This window comes from Aquila chrysaetos, chromosome Z (genome assembly GCF_900496995.4).
Source record: "Aquila chrysaetos chrysaetos chromosome Z, bAquChr1.4, whole genome shotgun sequence".
NCBI classification, from domain to species: Eukaryota; Metazoa; Chordata; class Aves; order Accipitriformes; family Accipitridae; genus Aquila; species Aquila chrysaetos.
Genome location: NC_044030.1, coordinates 73,753,563 through 73,769,411, shown reverse-complemented (window position 1 = coordinate 73,769,411; position 15,849 = coordinate 73,753,563). Strand labels below are relative to the sequence as shown.

At 35.9% G+C, this 15,849-nt stretch overlaps 1 protein-coding gene across 5 annotated transcripts in view; it reads left to right on the top strand.

The window, feature by feature from the left end:
* The window catches only part of NIPBL (NIPBL cohesin loading factor), a 165,673-nt gene extending 152,198 nt beyond the window's left edge, over window positions 1-13,475 (top strand). For 4 of the 5 annotated variants that reach the window (XM_030003531.2, XM_030003527.2, XM_030003533.2 and 1 more), the window contains 10 exons: window positions 50-140; window positions 3,464-3,637; window positions 4,193-4,383; window positions 5,176-5,283; window positions 6,585-6,785; window positions 7,198-7,344; window positions 8,712-9,007; window positions 9,328-9,502; window positions 10,121-10,306; window positions 10,869-13,475. In XM_030003531.2, coding sequence (XP_029859391.1) covers window positions 50-140; window positions 3,464-3,637; window positions 4,193-4,383; window positions 5,176-5,283; window positions 6,585-6,785; window positions 7,198-7,344; window positions 8,712-9,007; window positions 9,328-9,502; window positions 10,121-10,306; window positions 10,869-11,234 — 1,935 coding nt within the window. In that variant the 3' untranslated portion in view covers window positions 11,235-13,475. Of the gene's footprint in view, window positions 1-49; window positions 141-3,463; window positions 3,638-4,192; window positions 4,384-5,175; window positions 5,284-6,584; window positions 6,786-7,197; window positions 7,345-8,711; window positions 9,008-9,327; window positions 9,503-10,120; window positions 10,348-10,868 lie in introns of all 5 variants that reach the window. The other variant, XM_030003530.2, reaches the window with a different exon arrangement.
* The last annotated feature ends 2,374 nt before the right edge of the window (window positions 13,476-15,849 follow it).

The window sequence follows — 15,849 nt, the reverse complement described above, 5'->3', positions numbered from 1 at the left end:
CATCTGTTTCATCTTCAAATAGCTATTATTTTTGTTTTAATTTGCTCAGGTTAACATTAAGGATAAAGTACTTGAACTGCTGATGTATTTTACAAAGCATTCAGATGAAGAAGTACAGACAAAAGCCATTATTGGCCTTGGTAAGAAATATTAATAGTTTTTATTATTCTGCTACAGTAAAAATCCGTGCGTATCAGTAGGAACTCATGTATTTGTGTAGTGGCAAGGGAGTTTGTTTAAAATCAAAATTTACTGTGTGTTTTATTTGAGAACTGGCTGTAGAAAAGTTGACAAAGGGTTGCTAGTTCCATACTTCGGCAGCAGAGTGGATGCTTTTGACAGTGAATGCCTTTCGATGTGTGACCAAGTCTTAAAGTGCAGCAGATTTCCAAAGTAATTGAGATGTTATTTTTTCTCCACGTGCAAGTATGTTGTAACTCCAAATCTTGTTTTTCAGTGCACAAGTTATGGTTAAAGAACAACTGGAAAAAGTGCTGGAAAAACTGAGCATTTTAAGTGTAGGAGCAGATATTCTGCAGGAGTCAAGGGAACTCTGGCAGTTTATACCAAGTGGGGGTTGCTCTGAGATTTTACAAGGCATTGAGATGATGTCATAGTCTAGATATTACAGTTTGTTTTGGATTTTAGCTGTATTTAATTTTTTAAATAGATTCTTTATCTGAAGGCATTAGTGTGGTATTTCAGTGACTTGCGGTACTACATGAACTGCCATTGAGTGATTTGTACCATGTTCATCCTCTGCTTAAGGACAAAAACTGTACATGTGAGAGAATCTTGTCTGGAGAGATAGGCCTTGGTTTCTGGAAGAGTTCAGTTTATGGTTATGGCTTAGTCTAAAGAAAGTTGTCTCCGAGGCCTGTGAACTTGCATTGTGTAATTTAACTGTGGACAAGAATTTGCCTCTCTGTGTTGCTGTTTAGGTGGCTTCTTAGATATCCTGCTTCAATTCAGGCTAGGAAGGGCTCCGAGGATAAGGACCAAGACTGAATCTTGATTTCATACTCTATGAGAAACCATTTCAGACAGCTGAGCGGGATTAATGGCTTTAGAGTTGCCTCTGCTGCAGGAGCAATGCTATGGTTTTCTGGACTAGTTGGAGTTCTTCTAGGCATTACATCAAGGTGCACAATACTTACTGTAGTCCAGTCCAGTTTAATTGTCGTCTACAGAATATTGCACGTGGGATAGGGGCCGTCTTCCTACCCATAGACATGGTTGCTTTGCTCATAGATATGGAGAATGTTGGATTCACCAAAAATGTTTCTAAATTATACACTGAACTGTGGTCAGTTTCAGGGAAAGGGGAAAAATGGGGGTGGCTGTCAGTAGTCATTCTTAAGATATTTTTTTTTCCTCTGTTTGTAAGCATATCAGTCTTTATTTTAACTAAACCTCAAACAACTGTTTTCAGTGATACATTGATCTCATCTAAGTACTGGTTCCATTTTGAGGGTACCTGTTAGATGTATGGAGATGTGGTAGATAGTGCAAAGTTCCACCTTACAGGCTGGTAATTGAGCAAAGTTGTCAAAGCTGTTTAATGTTTGCGTGCAGCTGTAAGTTGAAAAGGACTAGCAAGCTAATTCAACTTTTCACATGATGCCTTCACTGTGTATAAGAGTGTGTACTTTCTTATCAGCAACTGTTAGTGTGCCATTTCAGTAAGGACACTCAACGGTTTTAGCCTTTGCTTTGGTGTATGTCACTGCTGTTGAGGGATTAAGCTTAACCATAACCTTAATGATTATGGTTATGCTTCTCTTCAAGATGTGTACTTGTAAGGCAGGTTGAGGATATAAAATTTTTAGTAAATTTAGCTAAACTTGTAAGTATCTAACAGGTACTACCTTACTCAGCCAAGTTCAGTGCTTACTCTTAACACTCTTAAGAGAGTGAAAACAAAGGTATGAACAGAAAAGTGGTGTGAGGGCAGCCCCAAGATGTGAAGCCAGTCCTTAAAAAAAACACAGCAGGTGCCTTTTTTCATCTCCTATGATGAATTCTTATGCCAAGTAAGATTTCTTCCGCACTTGCAGGGGATGGAAAAATAAGAATTTCCCTGAGAATACTGGTGGTTTAGACTCCTTTAAGTGAATGAAGGAAAAAAAGTGTTAATGGGTTGTTACACATACATGCATGTGCTTTTCACTTTTAAAATTAACCTTAAGAAAGGGGTTGGACTTGCTCAGAGGTGGTCAAGTTATAAACATCAATATACACCTGTACAGAGTGGACAGTTATACCATATACTCCAAAGACCATCATCATTCCTTTTTCTTTTTCTCCTCTTTCCTCTCCACCTCACCTGCTTCTCTCTGCTTCTTGTTTTGAGACTGAAATTAGATCTTAAACACACTGAGGTCTTGCCCTGAACTTAGACTTTACCTACACTGTCTTTTCTGTGGGTATGGAGGAATTTTTAGAAACTTAATTCAGTCTTCCCTTTGTTACAGCTATTCTTACACATTGCTTTTGCATAATTTTATTTGCTTTCTTTTCCTCCCCCCATTTATCTTCAGAAGTTTTCTGTGTATTCATTCAGAATCTTAGTTTCCTATGGTCATAGAAAGTACATTTAATGTCTGCTTTTCTTGAATAGCCTAAAAAAAAAATCAAGAAGTTAAACGTAATTTAAATTGGGATGTTATGTTCCCATTACTGTTTTCTTATGATACTCTGTAAAAGTTTGTCAGCAGCACTTCTAAATCTACATGTTTGATCTAAAATGGTATATACTGTCACTAATTTAGAAAAGTTTTAATGAAGTATAGACTAAGAACAACCAGGTCCTTGACAAGGGTAAGGATGCAGCTAAAACCAGTTCTACAGTGTGTATCTTACAACAGATGTAGTCTTGGGAACGCTTCAGAGTTTTCAAGAGAAGACCTTAATAGGTACATGAATAATGACAGCAAGAGGTATAAATTTTACTATGGTCACTGTTGTTTTTTTTTCCTTTAAGATTTTATTTCAAATACTTACGATATTTATCAATTTTTCCTCATTTGCTCTGCCTCCATATGAATAACTCTTCACAGTTTCAGCAGAATGTTTTTCTCCAAATGTATTAGAAAAACAACAGGTAATTTTTAGTAATGTTCCTCCCTTGTTTTTGTGAGAGTTCCTAGTCATTCAGATGCAGGCCACTACACTGGACATGCTTCCAGACCTGTATAACTCTTCTTAGCGCAGCTGCCCTGTGTCGACACCCCATCTTTATATCCAGCAGAGTCATGGCTAATAGAACTGTCATGGCTAACAGAACTCCTTATAAGCTATGGATGATGTCCATATAGAAAAGCGATACTGTCTGGACTAGAAAAAGCTATGCTGTTGGGAGGAGATAAATTTCATACCTCTATTTTGAAGAGATTTAAAAAGCAGAAATACAATTTCTAGATTATAACAACATGGAATATTTCCTCTTTTTTTCCACTCTTAGGATTTGCGTTTATACAACACCCAAGTTTAATGTTTGAACAGGAAGTGAAGACTCTGTACAACAGCATTCTTTCAGATAAGAACTGTTCAGTAAACTTAAAAATCCAGGTGTTAAAAAACCTCCAGACCTACTTGCAGGAGGAGGATACACGTATGCAGCAGGCAGACAGAGACTGTAAGTGTTGAGTTCTTCTGTGCTAATGAGGCATGCAAACCCTAACTTTCTTGCATACAATTACTATATATGTGAACTGAGTCACTTAAGATTGTTATCAGATCATTAATATTGTACCCAAAGTATCTTAGAATAATTTTCAAAAATTCATTGTGTGCATAGGTATATATACATAATAGGTATATTATTTACTTTCAAGACATATAAATCCTGGAAGTGATCTAGAATGCGTAATTGCTGTAGTGATGGTAGATAGAAACACTTTTTATCAAAATCTCGTCTAAGGTTAATTTGCAGATAGAAAACAATACAACATAAGTTTTTAAAATGAAAAAACCTTTATTAAGGAACAAGACTTTAATTAAAGTCATATCTCTTTAGTTTTTTGATGTATATTTACCATCAGACTGTTCTACGTTTCATGAGGTCATAAACCGATTTTAGACTGCTGAAATGTGTATGTATTGTGAAGCTTAAAGATAGCATGCATCAAGTAACGGCAAAGTAAATGATTATTCTGTGGTGAGTGTGCTATTGCTTTTGCCCTTTTTACAGGGAAAAAAGTAGCGAAACAGGAAGACCTGAAAGAAATGGGTGATATTTCCTCAGGGATGAGTAGTTCCATCATGCAGCTATATCTCAAACAGGTCCTCGAGGCTTTCTTTCATACACAGTCCAGTGTACGCCACTTTGCTCTAAATGTCATTGCACTGACGTTAAACCAAGGTCTCATCCATCCTGTTCAGGTATAGTAGGCTTTTATGATGGGAGTTTTTGTTATTCAGGTTTTCAGAGGTTTTCACGCTTGCTACATAAATTTCGAGTTTTTCTCTTTCAGCTATATTACAGAAATTTCTTATTGCAGCAAGGGGCCTTTACAGAAAGCATATTTTGAAATCTGTTTTATGTTGTTTAGCCAGTGAGATTCCAAATGCTGTATTTTCTGTCTTTGGATCAAGATGTAAAAGCCTAGCCAGGGCCTGAAGAGCACGTACAAATGTACATTGGAGCATATTTCTGTTATAAATTTCAGGTGTATGCCAAGTTGTTTTCTTCATTTGATTCTTTATCCTGGAAAATGTGTCAGCTTGCCTCCACCTCAATACCCATGTCCTCCAAACACTATAGAATTCCACAGTCAATGTCAGAACTTCAGTCATCTTCTCCATTGTTCTTTGCTTACATAATGTTTTCGTAATTATTTTTTATACTGCAGCCATTGTGCATTTTCAGTCATAGGTAGTGGTTGGGTTTTTTTCAAATGGCATTTTTTGTAGTGTAAATTGACTTTAGCGTTTGAGAGAAGGGAAATACTACCTGAAACCTCACACAACTTCTGTCATTTATAATGCTGGTCTTTCCTGTATTTTGTACTATTTTCTTGCAAAAAGTAGTCAGCTAGTAAGTTGCATAGAGCTTCCTATTCTAGTTTCTGCAGTAGTCAGAATATAACAAGAACAATAGTGTAGTAGAAAAACAAAGTCTGAGGAAAAAAGAGGTACAATGACTCTGAATAATAATTTTGTTTGTTTTTCAAGTGTGTGCCGTACTTAATTGCTATGGGCACAGATCCAGAGCCCTCTATGCGAAATAAAGCTGACCAGCAGTTGGTGGAAATAGACAAAAAATATGCTGGGTTCATTCACGTAAGTAATTCTAATTTAACATTTTCAAAATACTGTTCTGTTGTCTAGTGGTTTAATACCTGAATATGCCTCAGCTGCAGAAAAAGAATATAAAGGAACAAATAAATAATAACTGTAAGCAGTTGTAAAGATGATCTCGACCCTTTCCCCTGTTCGGAGATTTTTATTCTCAGAAATCAAAAGGGTATAGTAATTTGAAGTGTCTCTTCCAGTCAAAAATTTCCTTTAATTTATAATTCACAGTAATATTTTCCTCACTGAATAGTACTTAAGAGCGTTTATTTGGTAAGAGGTAAGGACAGCCGTTTCATAATGATTTTCCTGTATCAGTGGACTAGGGAAGGGAACACCTTGTAAAAGTAGAAGTCCTTAGTGTATATGTATTAGAACATTAAGGCATCAAAGCTTTATAAATTGTAATCTAAACAAGAGGAGCATAGGAAGCTGTTTAGATCTGAGGGATCTTGCTGAAAGGAAAAATCTTAGAGCTATGTGAGGACTTGAGTTGTGCTATAGTGCCAATAATTCTGCTTGTGATCTGGAATTGAGCTGCAGCACCTTCTCCTTATTTCAGAAGGCCCCAGTCTAGGTTCAGTGTGTTTGCTACATTGTGGGACTTCTCATATCTGCTTGTATTCCACTGCAATTGGAGCTTTGCACTGTTGATCGCATTCAGACAGATACCTAATCCAGTAGGTGAAGGCTAGCAGATGAAATTTGCTATGTAGACAGCTGGGATTTAAGACAATGTAAGGATGAAGAGGCAACTTTGCTGAACAGCAGCAGAGGCGGTATGAGGAGAGTTGGGTATGCAGCCTGAATAGAAATGCAGTTTGTTCTGATACTAGAGCAGGGGCCTTGAAGTAAGTAAAATCAGCTGGAAATTACAGGATATATGCAAAAAGCCCCTCATTTTCTGTTTGTTAGTCCTGTTGTACTAATATGGACTCAGTTGTTGGTTTCACTACAAGTGACGTCAAGCATACACATTTGGTAAAATAATCTGTTCATGTATGAAAGCATTTCAGTATTCGTGAAAATTGTTTAAACTGGAATACCTGGCTGTAGTGGGTAGACTGATTAGCTGTATGTTTCTAACAGAATTTACAGTGAAAGCAGTTCACAAGACATTCTGATCTCTGCCACGAGTTCTGTTTTAATCCATTTGCCAGCTCAAAAGTTAGTATTGCCTCAGTACATGTTTTAAAGTTAAACTTCAGATGAGCATCCACTTAAAAGGACTAAGTTTTACTGCTTTGAAAGCAATGGTTTAAATAAAAATAAATACATTTCCATTTCAGATGAAAGCAGTGGCTGGTATGAAGATGTCTTACCAAGTACAACAGGCAATTAATACCTGCCCAAAAGATCCCGTGCGAGGTTTTAGACACGATGAATCATCCAGTGCATTGTGCTCACACCTATACTCCATGATCCGAGGGAACCGTCAACACAGACGAGCGTTTCTAATTTCTTTACTCAACCTCTTTGATGATACTGCAGTAAGTATCACATTTCCTTCACTTAAAAAGAAATAAAATACAAAATCACAAGCTTAAATTCTCCTTTTACAATGTATTTTTATGACATAATTATTGATAACTTTATTTCTCTCCTGTACTTTGTTTTGCTTTGTATTTATCTGTATAATATTACCTATATAATAGAATGCATTTGCTACTTTTGGATCATTCTGTACCTTTCTATACCCAGTTTGGACTGATCAGAAATAATGTATCTTCAGGTATGACTAAATTTTGCATATATACATGTTGTTTAGAGTGGGTTTGGGAGAGTACATAGAATAAAATTTGTGATCATGTTCTTGCTCTAGACTGTTAGGAAGACAGGATGAGTGTATAAATCTAAGATATTTGTATGTGTATTTATGTGTACTTTTTTTTTAACTTCCAGAAAACAGAGGTGAATATGCTCTTGTACATAGCAGACAATCTAGCCTGTTTTCCTTATCAAACACAGGAAGAGCCACTGTTTATAATGCATCATATAGACATTACACTATCAGTTTCTGGTAGCAACCTACTACAGTCATTTAAAGAGGTATGTGCATTTATATTTATTATGGTGGCAACATAAGCTTCTCTATAATTCGGTCAATTTTTCAGTGAATGCAGTATCATTATTATGATATGGACCAGTAACATTACTTTGTAACCAGTAGTTAAAAACAAGCAAGCCTTTCTGTTCTGGTCTACATCTGGTAGACACTAGTTAAAAACATTCCTTACATTGCTGCTTACATTATTAAAAAAGAATGATGTATTTTGAGATCTTAACATCAGATCTATATCATTCCCTGATATGTTTGAGTAATAATTAATTGGAAGCACATGAACCCAGAATCATCATGAAATACTGGTTTACTGTGGTTGTTCATATAATTTTAATAATAAAATCCAGTTGGCTGTTTATTTTGTTGTCACGTAGTTGATGGCAGTTGCATGTGTGTCACTTGACACACTCTAAATACAAGGTAGCATATAAGAACCTGAATCATGGTATAGTATCTGTTGTTATGGCAATGCACAACCCTATAAGAAAAATGCTTGTGCTGCTTAAAGACTTCACTGTCTTCATTTCCTGGACAGCTTTAACAGTAGAAGGTACAAACTGTCAGAAAGCAAACCTGTTTCTAGAATGTCCAATCTGACTAGTAAGTACAAGTCAGAGTTCATGCCTGGAAAGTACACTGCTTTGAATTCGCATCCTACCAAAGTTGATTTTTAATCAGCTAGAAAGAGACAGTGCATTCTTCAGATTGGGGACCAGTGTGTAGAACTCAGCACAGAAGGGATGAGATCCTGCTTAGGACATCTTAAGTTTTGTGTTATGAAACATCATACTATGTGCAGTAATAAAGCACGTGTGAAATTCTGTAGCTCTACAAGTAGTAGAACTGATTATTATTAAATACTGTGTATGATCATTTGAGGGTTTCTCTGGGCAGCAGTGTAATTAGTGTCATAGAATTTTCAGACAAGGATTAAAACCAGCTTGGACTAGTGAGTACCAAAGTACACATGGAAACGTACGTGACACACAGAAATATCCAGGTGAAAGAAAAACGGAATTTTCTTCCTGTTTTATTGTATTTGGCCTTCTACTGCATTTCCCTGTCACTGCTAACGAACTTGAGCAGTCTTTTAAGAGTAACATGTCAGTGGAGTACTTGTTGCTTCAGTTCCTTCTGTAGCCACCTTGCAAAAAATGTGGGCTTGGGTCAATTTTTCGGCATCTTTTTGTTACAAATAATTTTAATTTTGAATATCAAGTTATAAATTAATAAGATTGTTCAGGGAATTCTTGCTAATTTAAGCCAGTACTGATTTTGGAAAGATTTTTTAGAAATGTACATGATGCTACTTACTCTTAATTTTGGAATGTGTGTTAACTTCTCTGTCTTGCAGTCTATGGTGAAAGACAAAAAAAAGGAAAGAAAACCTTCATCAGATGAGGAGACTGAGAGTGACAGTAACAGTGGTAGTGAGAGCGAAAGTGAGGAGGAAGCTTCTAAGCCTCGGAGGTTACGGAAACGAGTAGACTCTGATTCAGATTCCGATGAAGAAAATGATATAAATGCTGTGATGAAATGTTTACCAGAAAATTCAGCTCCTTTAATTGAATTTGCAAATGTCTCCCAAGGCATATTATTACTTTTGATGCTGAAACAGCATTTAAAGAACCTCTGTGGATTCTCTGATAGGTAAGGATATTTAGATAATAGGCCATCTTGTTATCTAGTGAGTTTTTGGTAAGGATTAAGTTTGAAAGGTTTTTTTTAAAAGTTGATTGTAACTAATTGTTTAAGCAATAGATTTGTGTAAGAGAAAAAACATAAATGTGGCAAGTTGGATGTAATGAAACTTTGGCTTAGAAAAAGCAGTGATTTTGTTTCTTACCAGGATGTCTATTGTATATGGAATGATTAAAATATAACTACTTATACTGAAGATTTTAAAAGCTTTTCCTTGAAATTACTTTGGACTTTCCTTAAAAGCTCTTCCTTTTTTTTTCTTTAAACAGTAAAATTCAGAAATATTCTCCATCTGAATCTGCAAAAGTTTATGATAAAGCGATAAACAGGAAGACAGGAGTGCATTTCCATCCAAAACAAACTCTGGATTTTCTGCGGAGTGATATGGCTAGTTCCAAGATCACTGAAGAAGTGAAGAGGAGTATAGTAAAACAGTACTTAGATGTAAGTAAAGTTGCTTTGCAGAAAATCTGAAATCCTTTCAAACTAGGTAAAACAGTATAAACTTGAAAGTAGATGCTGATATATTGGACAAACATTTCAAAATGTTAAGTTCCTGGTAATCTTAAGTGCTACACTGATAACTCACCACTTCCTTTCAGGATGTTTAGCAGGACTATCTTTCAAAGCCTTCTAATAAGTTTAAACACAATGAAAATTAATTTCAACTAAAGGATATTCATCTTTATGGAGTATTTTCTAATTTCTGGTATCCATCTTGTATACCTCTCCCATATAACTTGTTCACTTTGTCCCTGACTGTTTCCATCATAGGAACAGAGACTAGATCCAATATATTTACTCTCCCCCGCTCCCCCACCCCCATCCTTAAACATCAATTAGAGAAAACTTGCAAATTAGGAAACACAGGAAGAAAGCTTTTACATATCTAATAAAAAAAGAGAGGAAAGTAAAAAGTTTGTAAAACAAAACAATAGCTGTTCAAGTTTGAAGTTGTCTGCCATTTGTTTCACCCTGTTTTTTTACGTTGCCATTTGTTTTTTATTTAATATAAATGTCTATTTTTAAGTTACAATGTGGACTAATCTGTTTTTTTAATAGTTCAAGCTCCTTATGGAACATTTGGATCCTGATGAAGAGGAAGAAGATGGAGAGGTGTCAGCTAGCACAAATGCTCGGAACAAAGCAATTACCTCGCTGCTTGGAGGAGGCAGCCCTAAAAACAATGCAGCTGAGACAGAGGACGATGAAAGTGATGGGGAGGATAGAGGAGGAGGCACTTCAGGGGTGAGGCGGAGGAGGAGTCAACGTATTTCGCAGCGTATTACGTAAAATGATTTTTATGTGCTTATAAATGTCAGTCTATTATATTAAATGTACACCAAGTAATGTAATCCACATGAAAGAAAGCATTTTGTAGATAGAGATTCTCTACTTAACCGTTTATACAACTTTTGTAGAAAGTTTAACAGAAAAGACAATAAAAAAAAAACAAACTAGAAAATGAGATTTATCCCGTATAAAAAGTTATTAATTTTCCTTTGGAATGTACTGTGTGTTATCCTTTTTATTGTTGCCAAGTTTTTATGTAGCTTTATGATTCATGTGTATATATAATTTTATATATCAATAAGAGATAAAGACACGGGTACAAATTAAGAGTATGTGGTTTTACAAGGATATGTTAACCCCTTGGCGCTGGCGGTCGCGGTGCGTCTCATTGCCGGCAATGGAATGTGTGCCGGGAAATCCCAACTCCCGGCGTCAAGGGATTAAAAGCAATAAAAGCAATAATTTCACTAAAGTTCTTTTGTGTAACACTTGGTCTTTTTTCCCCCCAATGTTTTAGTCATTGAGAAGGTCAAAACGAAATTCAGACTCTACGGAGTTGGCAGCACAGATGAATGAAAGTGTTGATGTCATGGATGTCATCGCTATTTGCTGTCCAAAGTACAAAGACCGACCACAAATTGCAAGAGTAGTACAGAAAACCAGCAATGGCTTCAGTGTTCAGTGGATGGCAGGCTCCTACAGTGGCTCCTGGACTGAGGCTAAGCGCCGTGATGGCCGCAAACTGGTGCCTTGGGTAGACACTATTAAAGAGTCAGACATTATTTACAAAAAAATTGCTCTAACGAGTGCTAATAAGCTGACTAATAAAGTTGTGCAGACTTTACGATCGCTGTATGCCGCCAAGGATGGAACTTCCAGCTAATGAATTTGTACATGCAGCCAAATTTACAGGAATTGAAATAACAGAAAAACTTGAAATATCAACTTTCTGGCAAAAAAAAATCAGTTAAATGAAGAGTAAGAATGGAACCTGGGACGCGGGAAAAAAGAAGGAAATGTTTGGTAAACATTTTTGTGGGAGCTTCCTTCGCTGTTGTGCAGCAGAAACTTCTCAGTTCATTTTTACTCCCACTGTATTATAGTTTAACAAAAAAATTGTTTATATCTTGAAAAAAAACTTTCTGTTTAAAAAAAAATAAACAAGTGAATGTTGGAAATTAGTCTGTTAATGTTCTTAATAAAGTGTTCTTGGAGTTTAACCTAGCAGCGGATGGCTTTCTTTAGCTTAGCCCAGTTTCCAGGGAAGCATTGTTTTTCCAGGCTGTAAAATGGCAGAATCTCCTGGATATATAATTTATTCTGTTGAAGAAAAAAAAAAAAAAAGAAAAAAAAGGAAAAAAAAGCATGCAGTATCTATGACCTATCTGCAGGAGGAGTTTTTGTAAATGTAGATTTTGATGTATTAGGTCACCCTGAAATAATACAAGAAAAGGGATCCCCAGCAAATCTGGTGGAACGAATACTGCAATAAATTTTTTTACTTCTCTTTGTTACTTGTCTGTTTCCATTTGAATTTCTTATTGTAAAGATCTGTTTAAATCCATTTATATTATTTTGCAGTCTTTTATGTAAAATTTACTATATCAGTGGTTTTCAAAACAAGACATAAAATATTGTTTATACAGTTTGTATAGGCTGACTTCTGAATAATTGGTATCTTTTTATTTTTATCCCTTAAAGGGTGTAAACACAAGTTAACTCCAGGGTTTTATTGTATCCTGCAATATTTAGTATTAACTATATGATTTAGCACTGTGCCAAACACATTTTCAAGAGTACATTTTGATATAAAAAGAAACTATAGTTTATTCCTTGTATGCTTCAATTTCTTTCTAATGGTGTCCAAATGGTAATTTATGATAGTTTAAATTTGGGGAAAGCTGAATGACTACTCTGCTTGGGCTAACTGGCCATGTATGCATTTCTCTGGGTTAATATAGAGAGGTTTGTGTCAAGAGGAGATAGCTACCAGTATCTGAGGAGTGAATGGGTATGAGTCTGGGTAATTACGCTACATTCCTTCACAAATGAATTTTTAAAAAAATGTTTGTATATTAGACTATTTTTTTTACTAATTGAAAGATGTTTTCACATTTTGTAAATTGAAAAAATGCTATTGAAAGCTTTCAGAAGCATTTGCTTCAACTGCGTTGCCACAGCCTTTCATAAGCAGTTCGCCTTCCTAGAGAGTAAAAAAGCAGTGTATTTGCAAACAGAAAAAATCTAAAACAGCTAAATTTTTTAGGGGACTATGAAACTCTGCTGTGTTTTCAAATGTATTTATCTAAAACAGGTGTTCCTCAATAAGTAAATCTTTCTATTATGTTTATTTTACAATTTTAATTTATGGTAGGAGGCTGTTTTTATGAAAGTAGATTGCAGAATCCTAATACGTTATTCGATTTGTGAGGAATAGTAACAGTATTCCAAAATATTCTCATGTACAAAAAAACCATTAAACTGAAATTATTAATAACTCCTCAGAATCTAGTTAGTAATTGTTCCTATGGGAAATGCCTCTTTGCTGTTTCACCACTGGAATTTTTCTGAACAGAATTATTTTACCACCTTTTTGTTTTCACTGTTAATGGTGTTTTCTTCACTGTACAAAAAGCCACCTCTCGGGCTAAGATAGGTATTGTTAAAGTAGGGAGAAGTAGAAAAAGCAGAAGTCACTCTGCAGCTCTGGAAGCAGGACATTTTTGTAGCAAACAAAGGAATACTGTATTTCTCAGGGTCAGGAGCAGCTTTTATAGCAGGAAATTCATACTTTGTGAACAGAGGGGTTGTGTGATGTGCCACATGTTACTACTAGAAAGAGTTGAAAATACTTCACAAGAAAACTCCTGAATGGTAAAAACAGGAATTTCATACAGTTGCAGTCTAAAATGAAGTTGTCTGTTAGCTATTTCTGATGCTATTTATATTAAAGTATCTTATTTTTAATAGGTAGTACAAGTATTTCCTTGTACGTAAACAAATTGTTTGCTGATCATGTGGCTTTCCCAATAGCAAAGAAGGGTTTTTATTTCAATTTCTTTGGTATTTATTGGAATAAAATTATCAGAAAGAAATTACAATTAAAGAATAGAAGCCTGAAGTCTAATGTTGCCTTAGTTGAGAGTATTTGGACCGTTACTACATTGCGTGATATGCCAAAGGGCATGCAAGCTCCTTGATGGGATCTGTGGGCTATAATACACACTTACAAAATTAATTGCAGATTATTGAATAAATTGAATAAGATTCTTACTAATGAAGAGTTGAATTTTCCCCTTCTGTACCACCCAGAGTAATACCTGGTTTTGTTTTGCCTATCAATCACAAACATTCAGATTGCTTGCATTCAGAAAAATGTAGTAGTATCCATCTGGGGGAACGCATTCCTGTAGAGCTGCGTGTGACATGGGCCGATGGTTTTCAGCGGTGTGAAGTAGGAAGCTCAAGGCTGCAGCTGTAATCGGTGCAGTGCTCAGCCTCTGAGTCACAGTCATAGTTTCACCAACATGAACCACACTATTGCCAACGACACATACCAAAATCAGGATTTTTCTACATTTAAAAAAAAAAAAAAAAAAGTTTGTTTTTGTTTTAAGTGCTGCAGTGCAGTAATTGCTACAGTGACAGAATTTTACTCCTTTGTGTTGACATAGCTTTGTAGTAATTTTTTCACTGTATGGCTACAGATTTACATACATAACTATAACTATTATTGATTTTTTTGATTTTTGATTTTTCCTGCTTTCTCCCTTTGAGTACAGGTTCTGTACATGGAAACTTGTTGCAGTAGCTTACCCAACAAAGGGATATTGTCAAGCTTTTAGAATTAACACTAGCCATATTGTACTTTTTAAGAGAACACAGACACTTCCACAATCTAAATAAATAAGAATGAAATCATTATTTTTAATTTTCCACTTCAGTACTGTAAAATTGCAGAATAATTCTTGAGTATTTTCATTATCTGCAGCTATAAAAATATCACAGTAGTTTTTGACAAAACTTTTAATTATAAATAAGTATTTTTTTAAATGATTCAGTAATGCTCTTTTGTATTTTTTTGAGGTTCCTTATTGCTTATATTAACAACTCTAACATGTATAAAGGTAAGCATGGGCAATATTCAGCATAAGTATTTTAGTGAAGCGTGGCCATTAAAAAAGCTATTTAAAATTTTAAAATTTGAGTCAAACTTTAGCCTTTGTTTTGCTGTTGTGGTGTCACTAGTGAGAATATTGTTACTGTGGAATAATTAGGTTGTGCTAAACAGTAGCTCTAACATGAAATACCTTGTAGCACTGAAGTAGTCCTTAAATGTGTTTGTGGCTCATGACAAAACAAGTTTGTAATCAAATCTGACTCATCTGGTGCTAGTTAAACAGCAGGATGTTCTGCCGAAATGCAGGTGTTAATAATGTTCCAGGGTAATGAACAGACCAGTTCCACTGGCCCTTACTGTAACTTACTGTTTTTAACTCCGAGCCCCAGACAGATACTAATGGAGCTGAATTCAAACGAACACCTAAGGCTTTTGTTATGTGCGTGGCAGTCCCGGAGTCTCCTGCCCTAGACATAGCGAGAGCCCGAGGCACAAGCCCTACATCCTAGTTTGCTTCCACTCACCAAAGAGCCACAGCATAATCATACAAGCGTTTCCATATCCCTCCAAGAATTTGTCATCTTATCATTAAAAGTACTGAGTTGTAATGGGTGAGTTCTTAATGTAAGTAGTGAGTTTTCAGATTTCATGGTTCCTTGACTAAATATTAAAGTGTTATTGTTATATACAAATAAATTCATAGTATTTTCATATTTCATTTATTTAAAATAAATGTTTTAACAGCTCAGTTTGGACCCTTCCAAAATGAAACTTACAAGTTTTTAATCATAGAATGCACATACACTTTGTCGATCCCTTTCTCATTGTGCTCACAACACTCAAATTTTTGCCTGGGGCACGTGTAAGGCATCCAGGGAATCCATTTTTTGATTACTCTGAGAGAATTCTTGCCAGTCTATGTTCTACCCATCAGACATAACTGCATCGTTTCTAGCTTCTACATGATTCAGATGCAGTTTCCCACCTAATTTTGGAGTTCCCTGTACTAGTAAGGAGTAGTTTTCATTGTCGTGCATGCAACTGCATACACTGCTTGCAGCTACCAGAGCTGCTAAGTGTCTCCTCCAAACATACTCCTCAAAAAAATCCTTAGCCTGAGGGGTGGTTTTGGGGGAACCAAGGGGGTGGGAGGGGGTGTTTACCCTGCGTGGGACAGCGCTAGCTCAGGCAACCGAACACCGGTGTGCTGGTCATTCAAGTGTGTGGTGTGCATTTCAGTGGTCATCTGTCCAGGCAAGGGAGTCTGTGACATGGGAGTGGCAAAAGTACATCACCAAGTAACTGACTGTCCCAGTTACAGTTGGTGACACAGAGTGGCAAGTATTTCTCCTTGTTTCAGTGACTAAAGAAATCTGTT